The 18,142-nt window shown below is 31.7% G+C and overlaps 1 protein-coding gene across 1 annotated transcript; it reads left to right on the forward strand.

Annotated features, from left to right (window-relative positions):
- The first annotated feature begins 1,041 nt into the window (after nt 1-1,041).
- LOC145284987 (uncharacterized) lies at nt 1,042-4,040 on the forward strand. Its single transcript, XM_080134083.1, has one exon. The coding sequence runs from the start codon at nt 1,146-1,148 to the stop codon at nt 2,844-2,846; it is 1,701 nt and encodes a 566-aa protein (XP_079990209.1). The 5' UTR covers nt 1,042-1,145; the 3' UTR covers nt 2,847-4,040.
- Nucleotides 4,041-18,142: the final 14,102 nt, after the last annotated feature.

The following is an 18,142-nucleotide window of genomic DNA, read 5'->3' on the forward strand; positions in this document are numbered from 1 at the left end:
AAAACATACCGTTATATATCAGCGAAATAAATGCAATTTATTTACATAAATATACAGGAAGGAGTGATAGAAAGAATAAGAGTTCATTGAAAGATGAGTAACGTTACTTGCGGTTGACTGGCTAGTCAGGAACGCGGTGGTGGCTCATGGCCCCACAGAAGAGGTGTTTGTCCCATCTTGCCTGCTTGAAAGTCCAGCGCAAAAGAGGAAGAAATATGGGGAACAGGAAGTGACGTAGCTAGGTCGCTCTTCTGAGTTAAAGGGCGACAATCGAATTAGGCTGAGAGTTTTCAACTCCCCCCTTCCCCCATATATATATATTAATTAGGATGTTGAAAAATCTTTCGATGCTAATAAATGTCTACACGACAAAAGTAATGTTATTACATAATAACTGTTAATCATGCTTCTATCATATTGAGAACACTGAGAAATAATCAAAGAATAGAAACATTTAAAACATTGCATTTCTGTGTCAATTGTATTTGGCTGTTCTCGATTATAAAATGTTTGGACGATATATTAGTCTGATACAGAAACATTCCTAAATTCAAGTGGATATGAGAAGCGATATTATAAAAAATAATATCTCTGACATATTAAGAACAAAGAGAAAGAATGGATCATAGATTTGAAAGGAATGTTAAGTTTATTTAAGGTAGGTTTTTATGCCAGCTTTGTTAGATTTTTTTCTCCATTGTGCTAGATTATTGTGACAACTACTTTTCTTTATTATAAAAACAAAAATCTTAAAATTCATGCCAGTTGATACAAAGAAATCTCAAAAAACAAAAAGAATAAAAGAAACATGTGAAAACATGTGAAAAATGACACGTTTTTGTTTTAAATCCCTTGACAAAAGATTTCTTTGTGTCAACTGATTTTGGCAAAAGTACAACTTTTCTCGGCTATAAAAAGCTGGAAAAACAGCACAGTGGGCACAAAAACATCTCAGGTTGTAATTAAACCAACAACTGAGAAGTTTCTGTAATATTTTATTTCCTTTTAATACACGATTGAAAATGTGCTTTAATTCGAATCTCTCTTTGTTCGTCTTTTTAAGCTTTCTTGTCCATCTATCCTTGGGAAACGGAGAGAAACACACGATTCCATTAAAGAATTATCAATTTAAACATGATTTTCCGATGATACCCAGATCGAATGCGATTAGCAAAAAAACGGTCGTCTTGAAATCGGGAGATTCGCTAACGACCCCGTTGTGTATAAGGCGGGACGGCATATATAGAATCGCAGGCGTTTCTTATTCGAACGACGGAGGCACAGAAATCATAAACGTTTCAATCAATTCCGAAAAGATCGGCTCTTTCATTTCAAACGAAGGTCGTAATGATGGAACCTCGTGGAACGTCTTTCACAACAGCGGACCCATTGGGACATCTATGAATTTAAAAACTGGTGACTATGAACTTAGCTTACATGTGGATTCTTCCGGTTTGAACTTGATCGAAATAGACGCCATTTTTATAGAGACAACTGACCTGACTGTGAGCGAAGAACTACTAAAATGTAAAGTGCGATGCCTGCCCGTTCACCGCTCGGCAATGGACGTAGATAGACCCGCGATATTGCCCATGGAAATAGTCCAACGAAGCATCAAGACAATATGCGCCGAACAAGATAACATTGATATTCCCATGTATCATGAGAATGTCAGCAGCTACGAAGTTATCGCTACCTATCCACAATATAATTCATCATTCAATCCTAGGGTACCCAATTTTGAAAACTGCGAAAAACTAAGTCCGGAAATTCTATGGCTACTGAAAACGAAGACTTCAGATCAGACACAGATGGTAGAAACAGATTTGAACTCATTAGATTTAAATTTAAGTATATATCCAACTGTAATAAATATTTATTTCGTAGCAAAAGGCAAGCCTGAAGGACTTATAGATGCAGATATTGGATCAATTCTATCAGTAGACTTCCAAAATGTCACCAACGATTTTAATGTTCGTTGTCGTTATGTAACGAGAGAAGGCGAATTCTCAGTCTCAACCACAAGTATAGTGACGAAAGACGAACAAACTTTAAAATGTACCATGCCAGACTATTCTTGGACGGTACATAAAGTTAACAGAATACAATTAATCCTGACGTCTTCATTAAATCAGCCCGTTAAAATTGATACAATGCAGCTATCACGCCGACCCGAACTGCGAGAGTCGCTAAAATTCCATTACCAAAAAGGCGAGACCATAATATACGGAATGAACGTAGATTTCTGGTGGCGTCGACCACGAACTATGAGTGTGAAACTTCAGAACAAAACCCATGAAAATGTTGACTTCATCGTTATTCTTAAGCGCAAACCATCGATAGACAGTTTTAACCAGGTGTTGGTGATTTACCAGGACGGAAACTTCAGGATATCACCAATACCACCATCACATTTGGACTGGATACCGTTCGGTTCTTCGATGATCATTGGTCAAAGTGATCCTCCCAGTTTTCGACCGGTCGCAGAGATTTCTTTAATTGATTTTGTATCTACAGGGAAGGACAATACACAGTTTCGTCTTCATTACGTCGATGATGGTTCAACCCTTGTAAATTTACATACCACGCCTCTGAAAACCGTTGTACATCTTTCAGAACTCAATTTTAAAAGGTCACGCAAGGAACACCCTTTTGCTCGTTTCCGATCAATGTGGGTTAGTGACGGCAACTGTGACGTTGACCATGTAAGGGTCAACGGAGGCCAGAATACACCGATCCTGGCGCCCTGGGATAACTTCAGTTGCCACATGGTGGAATTCTTCAGACTTTGTGAGTCTATTCACAATAATCTTAGTTCTGATTTCGCGTTAAAATTATTAAACTAAAAATAAAAAAGGAAACACAACAACAAAAAATATTGTGTCGAAATGTTTTAGCTGAGCAATACTCTATATAAATTAGCTTGCTTTGACGTTTACTGTCCATCCGGTTTACACTCCCGGTTTCAAAAAATTGGTCCGCTTACCTATTTCATGGCTGCCCTGTCTTAAGCCCGATATTAAAAGCCACTCTTTCTAGTCAAAGCATACACAAGGTAAACAATATTTTTGTTTTAACTTATTTTAACGTGTTTTCCTTACACATAAATGTAATTTAACCCCGATGAGTTAAAAAAAAACTGATTTAAATATAAATATACAATATGTAACTATAACCATATTTACTGCTTTTAGTAAGGCTCCTGTGGGTTCTGACAATTTATTTTTTCAGACCTTAAAAATTATTTTCTCTTCAAAGAAGGTGAGGTAGAAACTTGGTTTTAGTAGGGCCCCCTTAGTTTTAATTCGTGCTTGCAGTAGCGGTCTGGAGGCTTCCTGGGTTTTAATTTTTTTTTCGCTTTTCTCTTAGAAAAAATATTTTTTGAAGACAATGAAAGGCAATATAATCTCAAAATCACTTTTTATTTTGAAAAATTTTCATCTTACCATTTAAGGGCCAACGGGTAGAATATACTATTTAAAAAATAGCGCGCGGGTCGTTCAATGCAACACACCTTTTTAAAAAGTCATAAATAAATAAAAAATAATGACGTGATTCAGACCGAACTTTTTTCAAAGTGAAAAGTCGCAAAAAAAAAAGAAAAAAAAAATGAAAACAAAATAATAATAATGGCGGGGGGAGGGGGAGGGGACTGAATTAGTCAACGTCGATCCGGGACTGTAAATCGATTTCGAAAATGGGGGATCGATTTACTAGAACGTTGTATATGAAACTGATCCCCCTTTCCAAAACTTTTAAATATTGACATTTTTCAATTTTTTTTTTTTATAATCTGGTAGTTTTGTGTCCAATAATCCGCAGAAATAGTTGAAAAAAGACGAAAAGGAAAAAAAAAATGAGCGTGATTAAAAGTAGAACGATAAAAAAAAAACTACGTTTTCTGTCTCCAAAATTATTTATTTACGATTATTTTATTTGTTTTTCATTGAAAGTTGGAATTGTTTAAAAAAAAAAAAAAAAAAAAAGCAAAGCAAATATGCTTTTTTAATGTAAAAAAAAAAATATATATTTTTTGAAGATATTTGCTTTTTACGACTAAACCCAGCGTAGTTTATCTCCTATAAGAATCAAAATCTTTTTTGCTAAATTCAACGGCTTTTAAGTATAAGGCCACCAGATTTAATTGTTTTCTTATGTTAAGTATGAGTTGATTTGAAAACACCCTTTGAAAGCAATGTCAAGCTGGTGTAATGGTTATCGCTCTTTAGGTTTTGGTTTCGATTTCAGCTTTTTTTTTTTTTTTAACTAGCAGTTCCGCACGGCTTTGCTCGGACTGTTCCGCTCGGCTTTGCTATGTACTGTTCATAACTTTATGTGCATATGTATATGTTAAAAAGTGTGAATATGTACGGTAATGCTTTTTTATATAATAGGCTTCCTTAACTACGATAGAGAAAAGTTGGTAGATACCGCAGACGTCAAATTTTTTAAAAGGTTGACCCTAATTTTGACCTTTTAACATTTATTGTTTTGGGCTCAAATCAAATGAAAATGTTTGCCTCATGTTTAATGTACATGTAAATGTCAAGTGTTTAGACCAAAAATTGGCGGAGGAGTTTGGTAGAGTCTGCAAAGGTCAACTTTGTAAACTTTGACCTCTTGCCAGCCAAATTTTTTTCCTCGAAAACCCATTAAAAATCTTGCTGCATGTCTGAATATCCTTTATTTTAAATTTGAGATGTTTAGACCCCAAATTAGCTTAATAGTTTGGTAGAGACCGCAAAGGTAAAATCTTTTGAACTTTGACCCCATGGAAGCCAAATTTTAAGTAAAAAACTATTAAAAGCTTGCCCTATGTCTGAATGCACTTTATGTAAAATTTCAAATGTTTAGACTAAAAATTGGCTAAGTAATTTGCTGGAGACCGCAAAGGTCAACTTTTTTAAAACTTTGACCCCGATTTTGACTCCTTAGCGTTTATTGTTTTGGGCTCAAATCAAATTATTAAGTTAGATCCATGTCCAAGTAACCTATATCTAAAATTTCAAATGTTTAGATCCAAAATTGGCGGAGGAGTTTGGTAGAGTTCTCAAAGGTCAAATCGTTGAAGTTTGACTCCTTAACAACCAAATTTCTGTCCGAAAAGATTTTTTCCAAATCTCAATACATCTTCTGTCAAATCTCGAGCCTGCAGACCGAAAATTGACAGAGTTATTGCCTAGAGAAATACACACACACACACACACATACACACACAGACATGTTAATTTTATAAATATACTAGCATTTCAGCCCGGCGTTACCCGGGTGTTTGGGGGTGTATGCTGAGCAAAAACAAAAAAAAGGGTTAATTTTTTAAACTTTGACCCCCATTATGACCCCTTCAAATTTATTGTTTTGGGCTCAAATCAAGTTATTAAGTTAGATCCATGTCCAAGGAACCTATATCTAAAATTTCAAGTGTCTAGACCCAAAATTGTAGGAGGAGTTTGGTAGAGTTCGCAAAAGTCAAATCGTTGAACTTTGACTCTTTAACAGCCAAATTTCTGGCCGAAAACCGACCAGATAGATTTTTCCAAATCTCAGAACCCTGTATATCAAATTTCGAGTCTGTAGACTAAAAATTAACAGAGTTATTGCGCAGGGAAATGTACACGGACAGACACACAGACACGTTCACTTTTATAGATATATAGATAGATAGGTTTACTTACAAGAAGTGAACTGTTTAGAAAAAAAACATAATACTGGCATGCACGTGTTTCAGTTTCCGTCCGTTCTTTTTCATCTTTTTAAAAAAGAATTTAACGTAACGTATAATACCTACGGTATTTCTGTTTAAAATAAATTAAAATTCTGCATTAATTAAAATATAATATTTATGCATATTTTACGACCGGGCAACGCCGGGTATATCTTCTAGTATATCTATAACAATGAGAATGTGTGTGAGTGTGAGGACATTTATCAATCTACATACTCAACGAACTTTTGATCTATAGACTTGAAATTAGGTATATAAGGTATTCAGATATGTGGAAAAGATTTTAACCAGTTTTTATCCGGAGAAAAAGGCTGTCAAAATTGAAAAATTGATACTGGTGGATAATCGGATCTTTGTCAATGGTTTCAGGAGATTTGGTAACACTTAGAAGATCATGGCAAGCTAGTCTAATGGTTATCGTAATTGGCTCACTGTATTTAAGTTTTGGTTTCGATCTAAGCTCGAGTATTTTTTCACTTACAAGACGTGAACTGTTTAGAAAAAAACATGATACTCGCATGTACATGTCTCAGGTTCTTTCCGCTTTTTCAAAAAAAAACAAATTCGGGTACATCTTCTATATATATATATATATATATATATATATATATATATATATACTAATGATGATTGCAACGTCTTGTCAGACGAGTGCCACTCCCTCAGACATTTAAAATCCATGAGCCCAAATGCCTGAGGGAGTATCTATACAAATATGATGTTACAGAGTCTTAGCTTTGTACGACAGCTAAGTCTCTCTCTCGGTTCAAAATGTTGAGATCCAGCAACAAGCAAGAGCAAGATAGCCAGCAACAAATCAAACTGCAGACCAGCCTAATGCGGGTACTGGTCTCCCGCTTTATGGTTTTTTAAATCAGAGATTTGCTTCTCCTAGAAAGGTTGCCTTCACTACGGCTTACGGGAACCCTCTATACTAATACTATATAATATATATACATATCAATTCTCTCTCTCTCTCTCTCTCTCTCTCTCTCTCTCTCTCTCTCTCTCTCTCTCTCTCTCTATACGAGGGGCGTGCAATAAGTAATACCCCTGACCCACTTCCCATAACAGTAGAGCAACGAAACTTGGCACAGTTATTAGTCTTTCTCTACATAGGAACCACCAGAGTTATGCATTTCTCCCATCGTTTGATGCAGCTCTGGAGACCTTTTTGTAGAACACCCCAGGTTGGTCCTCCATCCACAACGTGACTTCAGAAATCAAGGCTGCATCATCTGGGAAATGCTTTCCTTTCAAAAACAACTTCATGGCTGGGAAGAAGTGGAAATCAGAAGGTGCAAGGTCAGAAGAGTAGGGAGGATGGGGAAGGATTTCATAACTACACGCCCGTGCTTCTGATCTAGCGACATGCAAGTTGTGGACCGGAGCGTTGTCTTGAAGGACGGGGGTACCTTTGCTGATCTTGCCCCACCTCTTGATTTTGATAGCTTCCCTTAATTTCCTCAAAAGTGAAGCATAATAGGCTCCTGTAATTCTGGTACCCTTTGCCAGGAAATCTGTCATCACTACTCCGTCCTGGTTCCAGAAGACTGTGAGCATGACCTCGCCAGCAGAGGGCTGCACCCTTGCCTTCTTTCGAGGTGGTGAGACCAAGTGCTTCCATTGCATTGACTGGGCTTTGGTCTCTGGATCATAGTGATGGATCCAGGTTTCATCCTGTGTAATCAGTCTTTTGAAAAACTTTGACTCATCTTCTTGGCACATCTCCAAATTCATCCTCGAGCACTCGACGCGTTCTCGCTTCTGGAATGGTGTGAGCAACCTGGGAATCCATCTGGCAGACACCTTATGCATATGCAAATGGTCATGAATGATAGTTTCCACAGACCCTGCACTAATCTTGACATTTTGGGCTATTTGGCGAATAGTAATGCGCCGATCTTACAAAATGGTAGCCTCAACTTGACGGACAGATGCCTCATCAATGGCAGAAGGGGGGCGACCAGGTCTAGGAGCTGTTTCCACAGACTTCCAGCCATGTTTGAATTCACGATGCCAGCATTTTACAAGGTCATATGATGGGGTATTATCACCATAAGTTTCTTTCATTTCATCAAAAGTCTCCTGTGGTGTGCGTCCTTTCAAATATAAAAACCGGATCACTGCTCGACATTCAACAGGCTCCATTTCACACTTGACTCAGTTCAAACACCTGTAAAACAGAAACCACAATTAGTTCAGAGCTGCTACATAACCCGCAAAGATATAAATCATTGCACATGCAAAATTCCAGCTAGATCAGACGACTGGAAGTGGGCCAGCGCATTACTTATTTCAGGCCCCTCATATATATATATATATATATATATATATATATATATATATATATATATATATATATATATATGCATATATATATGCATAATAATATAATATTCATATATATATACACACAGACACACTAATATTTTATCCATATATATATATAAAACTAATATTCTTAACATACATATGTACATACTAATATTATATACATATGTCTATATGCATCATTATACATATTACGCACACACACACACACACACACACACACACACACACACACACACACACACAGGTTAATATCAAACACACGCACAAACGTACACACATATAGTTTCAATTGCTTGATTTCTTGTTTTTATTTGAATAAATATGTAAAAATTGGTTTCGAATTATTCATAAAAAAATAATAAATTAATTTTTATACCATGATAAACCGCAATGTTTATCTTTTAACGCAGCGACAACGTATTACTTTAAAAAATAACTCATTTTTTTCTGTTTTTTTAATTAACATTGAATAAAGTTAAATTCTTGCATAAATCGTGTTGGTTATTTTTCTCTTTTTCAATATATTTAAAATTATTTTTTAAAAGCTCTCATTCATTATCGACAGTCTGGCTGCTCGACAGATCTTGCTTGCTTTGCCTACTATACATTGTCATTTTTTAGTTAACAGGCCTTGTCTTTCGGTAGCCTCGACTTGATACAGCTGTTTTATAAGCACATGTAAATATTTCATTTTAAATTGTATGAGTATAAGTTTACCAGATTTATAATTATGCACATATGTTAATTATAAATCTGGTAAACTTATACTCATACAATTTAAAATGCAATATTTACGTGTGCTTATAAAACAGCTGTATTAAGTCGAGGCTACCGAGAGACAAGACATGTTAACTAAAAAATGACTTCATGTATATAACGAATATGTATAATGAATATTAATAATGAATAAAAATAATGAATAAAAATAAAGAATAAAAATAATGAATCAAATAATGAATAAAAATAAAAATTGGTAAAACGCATGCATGACGTAGTGACGTTGGCTGTGTCGTTAACTACTTAGCCAACGTTACTACGTCATGCAGTGGTTTTGTAAGCACGTGTAATGCGTTTTACCAATTTTATAAATAAACTAGCAGGGGTACCCGGCGTTGCTCGGATGTTTCGAGGTGTGTGCGGTTTTGAGTAAATCAAAACAAAAGAATAAAAAAAATCGTTGCCCGGGTGTTTGTTTCCGGGGTGGGTATTGTTTAATAAATAAAAAGTGATGTTAGGTAAGTAGGAAGGATCAAACCCGGAGTATTGGGGCAAAGTTGGAAAATTAAGTGTGAAAAAAAAAAAACATGCAATGTTAACAACTCGGCCACCAAGAAAATCCAATTTAGGTGTTTATGAAAAAAAAAAAAGAAGACTACGGTAGGTCAGCGCGAATGTGAAAATATAATGTGAATTGTCCGGCATGCTAACCACTATGCCACGGAGCACTGCAACTGAGTTTAGTGATTTTAAGTAACTTAACATGAAAGAAGTGAACAGTTGTATTAAATTAAATTTTGAATAGAAAAAGGTACACATTCTATAATGAAAAAGATTAGAAGCTTCCCATAAGAATTTCCTATCAGAGTTTTAAAACATTGACCTGACAGGAATATGGGTGGAGTGTGGACAATACTTATGAGACTGCCATGCTGATAATTCACAGCAAAAAATAACTATAAATAATAATTGAAGGGAGAATTGGCTTTCCTATTTGTATAAAGCTCTTGGATACACAATGTTTGATGTTCTACCCTCTGGTGCTAATATATATAGATTGTGTGGGGAACCTACCCGTGAACATCCTACATAAAACTGTCCGTGACTAAAGCAAGAAGAAGCTAAGTTCAGACCAACTACTGCCAAGGTTTGTCATTGCGACTTATTTATTGTCATGGCAAAACATAATTTTATTGGGAACTGAAGCCTTTTAAATGGAATTGTTGAATCTGATGGAATAATTGGTATTCTAGGAAGAAATGTCAATTCGCCTGTAGCTACACCAGTCAATATGACTGCTTCTATCACATGAGGTTGCATTCGTGTTACACATAATATTGTTCCATTGCATAGTCGTGGAGCATCAAGGTTTCTGAGTAACACAATTGGACATCCAGATTTCAGTTTTAATTTGTGTGGTGGCATACCAGGTAATTGCAAGGAATTTAAAAATTCTGTAGGGTACTGTACAGCATGGTCATTATCTACAGTAGAATCTAGAGAAGTGTAAATTTGTTCCTCACGTGGAATTTCATCAAGCAGTTGGTCATTGATGATGTGTACCATATCATTTTTTGGAGCTAAAATTACTCTTTCTGTTAGCCATTGAGGATTAGTATAATTTGCAGCTATATTTGGGTAAACTTTGTTACAAAGTTCTGCGAGTGAGGAAACAATTGATCCAATACTTGAAGTAATTACAATTTTACCATGTTTGTCTGTTGGAATTTTGCCATCTCCAATTTGTAGAAGTATGGAAGTAAATTTATCAGCCAATGGGTCACTATTAAAATGGACACGCATATTTGTAGATAAGGTTACAGTCTTGATGTACTTCCACAAATATGACAATTTAATGCAAGCATCGAGCTCATCAGCAGGACTTCCACGTGGAACAATAGGAAGCGTTTGTCGGAAGTCACCAGATAATAAAAGTGTGATGCCACCCATGACAACATCACGTGACTTGAGATCACGCAATGTTTTAATATATGAGGGGAGTAAAGTTTATGTAAATGCAAACATCGGACTGTATTTTGCAAACGAAATAAACCGGTAATGATGTATATTTAATTGTTACTGGGCGGGCAAAAATGAGGGACTTAGTTGTGCAAGCCGATTTATCCTAAATTTTTTGTAGGTTTCCTATGAGTTTTCTATTGTATTCGAAAGAGTAAGGAGTAAACTTAATGTGCCAAAGGGGAGAAAAGTATTTGTACACGTGAAAAATAAAGTTTTCTGGGTGTATTTCGGAGTTAATTAGTAAAGTGAAGTGCTAAGACATTGTAAAAAAAAAACAACAACACCTTGTTAGTACAAAACATGAATTAAATAGAGCCAAACCGAATGATATTGGCGTTCGCAAAAAACAACAAAGTAAAATTTCGTACATGACGCAATGGAAAATGTGTGTTAAACTCATTGGTAGATGTCCCCCCCAAAAAAAAGGAAGTAAATAAAGAACGAAATAAGAAGTGGAAAAAGAGAGGTTCTACTGCAAACCGGAAAGAATAAAAATGCAACAATACGCTGAAAAATGTAAGTATGTGTAAAAATTAATAGTGTTTATTTATGTAGTTTGGTAGAGTAAAGTAATTATATATTGTTTTTTTTCCTAAGTAATTGTGTATTTGTTTTGGTTTATTGGTTGTTGTTTTATTATTTTGGTATATTTTATTTTGTGTAAGCGATCCGTTGCAGACGATGTGTTTTTGAATTAAACCTGTTTGTCTGCATTGTCGTCGTAGTGGTCGTCGTAGTGGTCGTCGTCGTCGTCGTCGTCGTCGTCGTCGTCGTCGTAGTCGGTTTCTTCCCATTCGAATGTCGTCTGCTGACATATCAATGGTTTAATGAAACTTCCACCAAGGGGAAAAAAGGTAATAAATTTCAAAAAATAATAAATAAATAACCACTGATGTAATAAGTCACCCGTCCCCTGAGTATGAATTCCGAAATTAGTGGAAAGATAGCATAATATAAAAGTAAAAAATAAAAAATAAAAAAGAAGAAGTCGTATTATCGTCTGACAGCGATCGCCCGATCCATGGCTAACGTGTAGTAACGTAAACCGGCCCCCAAGAAAAAGAACACAAAGGGAAGTCCATGTACGTGAATATCGCCGCATATAAAACTCTATTTACCTGAATGTCGTCTGGTAACTGGTACGATGAGAAAGTAAAGGAACGTGGCACAAATAGAGTTGGATACACAAGTAAGAGTCGTATAGTGATAGAGTTTAAGTAAAACCTGGAATATCAGGTTGTGTCGTTTCGTTTCGTTTTAACAATGGAAACAGCAGAAAAAGGGAAAAAAAGAAAGAAAGAAGTAAAGACCGAAAGGAAAGATTATAAAGGAAGTTTGTTAAGAATTAGCTTTACAAAAGTGAAATATGGTGTAGACTGAAAACATAGGAAAGTATTCCCCCCCCAACGCGAGTGTAAAGTTAATGTAAGTCGAGTAAGCGAAGTAATGTGTTCGGTAATACAATTCAAGATAACGTATAGCGTTTAGTTTGTGTATATGTTCATGGAAAGAAAGAGAAACATAGTGAAGTACCCCCACCTCCATCACCCCAAAAGCGAAAAAGACAACGAAAGGTAAGAAAGAAAGAAAGAAAGAAAAAAAGAAGGAAAGGAAAGAGCAAAACGAAAGTTGTGTTTGTTTGTGTAAGTAAGTTTGGTGCGTTTCACGTAAATGTCAATTCAGGTTTTCATAAAACTCTAACCACGCAGGTTATAACGAAATGGAAGTAATGTAATTGTGAATTCAATTCCAGGTAACGGATTGTGTACTGTTTTAATATAATTTCAATGAAATAAATGCTTTATAATTTGTGTTTATGTTTTATGCTAACCAATGGCAAAGTAAGCGTGGTTCGTTTCAGCGTTAGTCCAGTCCAGTTTTTAGATAAATTCTAACCGGTGTTCGGTTTTAAATGTCTCCTGTGAACGGCCAGGAACGGTGTAAGTGAGTGGCGGTGGAAGGATGAATTTTGTAGAGAGAGTTTACTTTACTACTTCCATTAAATATAACCGATTTTTACAGTGGACTCTCACCAGACAGAATATAGGAAACTCCGATTAGCCAGATACTGGATATGTAATAAGCCTATAACATACGGCAGATGTCGTGATTCAGTTTGTGAACGATACGGCTGCACCAAATGTAAGCAGGTGCAGTCCTATAAACGTCAAAGTCGGAGGGGAAAAAATGAGTTCATTTTATTTATATAGAGAAGAGAAGAGATGAATGAAAGAATGCATATAATTTCTATGAAAATCGCTAAAAAGCAATTTTGTGTTCTTCTTCGTTATTATCTCGAAATTCGAAAATTGAAATATTGAATTTCAAGTGAAACCTACTGTATTGTCATATTGTAGTATTAAAAATATGTAAAAAAAATATGAAAAACGATTAGTAGAAAATTAATTATTCATGAAAATAGTTTTCGAAAAAAAAAAAAAAACTAGCGAAAATAACTTTTGTTAAATTTGTCAAAGATTTTCAGTTTCCAGAAAAGATTTACCTCCCTTTCTTACAATCAAAGTTTTTTTTTTTTTTGCAAAACTTAATTTTCAGTAATTGTCTTCGAAAACTGTTTTCATGAATAATTCATTTTCTACCCCATCGTTTTTCATATTAAAAAAAAAATATTTTCATTACTGCAACACGGAAATTTTTTTAGAAAAATGCGTTGTTGGAAAAACCAGATGTAAAGGCTTTTGTTCTATAAAGTATGTTGTATTTTTTTTTACTTTCTTCTGTTTTCTTGTAATGGAGTGTACAAAGTGTTGGGTCTTTAAAAATGTAACGACAGCTTTAAAAATGATGTACAACGTTACAATCATTCACACAACTATTTTAATGTAATTAGGTTCTATTTATATGCAACCAAAATATATGCTTTCATATGTAAAACTATTATACAGTTACAAACAAGCATGAAAAATACAAATACATAATCTATTGTATTTGTTTCTATTTATCATTTTTTTTATATATTGTAATCAAGAGACTTGGCACTACCAACAAGCTAAATATATTTTTAGCATGAATAAAAATAATGAAAAACAATAATGAATAAAAATAATGAATAAAAATAATGAATAAAAATAATACATAAAAATATATGAATAAAAATATATGAATAAAATAATGAATAAAAATATATGAATAAAAAAATGCATAAAATATATGAATAAAAAATTATTAAAAATAATGAATAAAAATATTTAATAAAAATAATGAATAAAAATATTGAATAAATATATGAGAAAAATATTATATGATCAAAATATATGAATACACATAATGATTATAAATAGTGAATAAAAATAATGAACATAAATTATGAATAAAATAATGAATACAAATAATGAATAAAAACCATGATTAAAATAATGAATAAATATAATGAATAAAAATAATGAATAAAAATAATGAATTAAAAATAATGAATAAAAATAATGAATAAAAACATGAATAAAAACAATGAATAAAAATAATGAATAAAAATATATGAATTACAAATAATGAATAAAAATATATGAATAAAATAATAAATAACAATAATGGATAAAATAATAAATAAAATCAATGACTCAAAATAATGAATAAAAATAATGAACAAAAATATATGATTAGGAAAAATAAATAAAAATATATGGATAAATAAATATTAAACAAAATATGTAAAAAAGATAATGAATAAGAATTATGAACAAAAATAATGAATATTAAAAACAAATATAAATATATAAATAGAAATAATAAATAAAAACAATGAAGAAAACAATGAATAAAAACAATGAATAAAATAGTAAACACGACAATGATTAAAATATATGACTAAAAATATGAAAACAAATACATGAATAAAAATCATGATTATAAATAATGAAGAAATATAATAAATAAAAATAATGAATAAAAATAATGAATAAAAATATATGATTATAAAAATATTGATAAGAATAGTAAATAAACTTAATGAATAAAAATAATGATTAAATATATATATAAATAAAAATAATGATTTAAAATAATAAATAAAAAAAATATATAAGAATAGTGAATAAAAATAATGAATAAAAATAATGACTAAAAATAATAAATAAAAATATATATGTATAAAACTATATGAATAAAAATAATGACTAAAAATAATGAATAAAAATATATTAATATAAATATATGAATAAAAATAGTAAATAAAATAATGATAAAATAATAAATAAAATTAATGAATAAAAAATAAATAAAACTACAAATATTTCATAAAAATAATAGATAAAAATAATGAATAAAAGTAATGAATAAAATCATAAATACAATCAATAAATGAAAAAATTCATAAAAAACATGAATAAATATATACAAATAAAAGTAATGAATATAAATATATGAATCAAAATATATGAATAAAAATAATGAATAACAATAATGAATAATAATACTTAATAAAAATAATTAATATAAATATATGAATAAAAATAATGATTAAAAATAATGAATAAATATAATAAGTAAAAATAATAAATAAAAATATATGAATAAAATAATTAATAAAAATAACGAATAAAAATAATGAATAAAAATAATGAATAAAAATAATAAGTAACAATAAGGAATAAAAATATGTGAATAAAAATAATGAATAACTATATATGAATAAAAGTAATGAATAAAAATAATGAATCAAATAATGAATAAAAATAATGTATTAAAGTAAAAAGTAATGAATTAAAATAATGAATAAAAATATTGAATAAGATAATGAATTAAAATAATGAATAAAAATAATGAATAAAATAATGAATAAAAATAATAAATAAAAACGTATGAATAAAAATAATGATTAAAAATCATGAATAAAATAATGAATAAAAGTTGTAAAAAGTTTTTGACTTGTAATGGGGGTATATTAATTGCTGCCAACATCAGCAATATGTGACACAAGGCCGGAAAGTGGGAACCCCGCAGGCTCCCCTAAAAAGGGGCACACCTGCAATTTTAAAAATTGCCTGAGTAACCCCGTCGGTATTCCCCGGTTGGGGCGCCTCAGGCAGCAAGCAATAAACTTGCCCCACCGGAAAGCCCGGTGGCAAGGCCTCGGAGGGTGGACCTCCTAGGTATTACCCAGGCGGCGTACCTCAGTCCAACAGGTGCTGGGCCAGTTCCCGGTCCCTCACCTGTTGGACTGAGTGTCAAGTGACGAAGCCTTGACGTGTACTACCCTGTCTCCCTGCAGCCGAAGCCGTCAGGAGATCTTCCCCATCAGACTTCTAATGGGGGTAGATATTTATTTGCTGCCCACCTCAGCAAAATGTGGCACAAGGCCGGAAAGTGGGAACCCTGCAGGCTACCCTAAAGAAGGGGCTCTCCAGCAATTTTAAAAATTGCCTGAGTAACCCCGGCGGCATTCCCCGGTCGGGGCGCCTCAGGCAGCAAGTAATAAACTTGCCCCACCAGAAAGCCCCGTGGCAAGGCCTCGGAGGGTGGACCTCCTAGGTATTACCCAGGTGGCGTACCTCAGTCCAACAGGTGCTGGGCCGATTCCCGGCCCCTCACCTGTTGGACTGAGTGTCAAGTGACGAATCCTTGACATGTACTACCCTGTCTCCCTGCAGTCGAAGCCGCCAGGAGATCTTCCCCATCAGAGTTCTAATGGGGGTATGAGACGAATGGATTCGCCAATCATTTTTATAACCAACGGCTGTGCTAAACAACCAATCAAAACGTCGCAAAATTATTATAAAAATTGTCGAAATTTGGATTCAGTCAGTTCGCTACGTCACGGACTGCATTTAATTCTTCGCCGCCATCTTGGTTACTAATCTGAACTACGCCGCCATCTTGGTTACTCATCTGAACTACGCCGCCATCTTTGTTCAACATAATATCTCAGAACTTTAGAGGTTAACTATGCGACGGACCACATTTGATTCTTGCTCGTCATCTTGATTACTGATCTGAACTAAGCTGCCATCTTTGTTCAACACAATGTCTCAAAACTTAACAAAAGAAATGACTAAAAATAATTAATAAAAATAATGAATAAAAATAATGATTAAAAATAATGAATAAAAATAATGAATAACAAATGAACAAAAATAATGAATAAAAATATATGAATTAAAAAAATGAATAAAAATATATGAATATAAATATGAATAAAAATAATGAAGTAAAATTAATGAATAAAAATAATTAATTAAAAATATAATGAATAAAAACAATGAATTAAAATTAATGGAGAAAAATATATGAATAAAAATATATAAAAAAACTATATGAATAAAAATAATGAATAAAAAAAATGAATATACATATATGAACAAAAATAATGAATACAAATAATGGATAAAAATAATGAATATTAAAAATTAATATACAATATATTAATAAAAATAATGAATAAAAATAATAAAAAAACCATGAATAAAAATAATGTAAAATAATAAAAAAATCAATGATTAAAACATATGAACAAAAATGAAATAAAATATATGAATAAAAATAATGAATAAAAGTAATAAATAAAACTAATGAATAAAAGTATATGAATAAAAATAATAATTACAAATAGTGTAAAAAATAATAAAAAATAAGAATATAGATAATAAATAAAAAATATATTAATAAAAATAATTAATAAAAATATATGAATAAAAATAATTATTATGAATATATGCATACAAATAATTAATAAAAATAATGAATAAAAATATATGAAGAAAAATAATTAATAAAAATAATGAATAAAAATAATTAATAAAAATAATGAATAAAAGTAATAATTAAATATACATGATTAAAAATAGTCAATAAAAATAATTAAAAAAATATATGCAGAAAAATAATTAATAAAAATAATTAATAAAAATATATGAAGAAAAATAATGAATAAAATATATGAATAAAAATAATGAATGAGATAATGAATTCAACTAATGAATAAAAATAATGTATAAAAGTAAAAATAATTAATTAAAATAATTAATAAAAGTAATAAGTAAAAATAAGGAATACAAATATATGAATAAAACTAATGAATAAAAATAATAAATACAAATTATAAATAAAAATAATGAATATAAATATATTAATAAAAATGATGAATAAAAATAATGATAAAAAATATATTACTAAAAATATATTACTAAAAATAATGAATAAAAGTAATTAATAAAAGTACTGAATAAAGTAATGAATAAAGTAATTAATAAAAATAATGAATAAAATAATGACTAAACATAATTACTAAAAATAATGAATAAATATAGTGATTAAAATATATGATTAAAAATATATGAATATAAATATATGAATAAAAATAATGAATAAAATAATGAATAAAAGAAT

Source organism: Euprymna scolopes, chromosome 9 (assembly GCF_053919585.1).
Source record: "Euprymna scolopes isolate OS-2025 chromosome 9, ASM5391958v1, whole genome shotgun sequence".
Taxonomy (NCBI): domain Eukaryota; kingdom Metazoa; phylum Mollusca; class Cephalopoda; order Sepiida; family Sepiolidae; genus Euprymna; species Euprymna scolopes.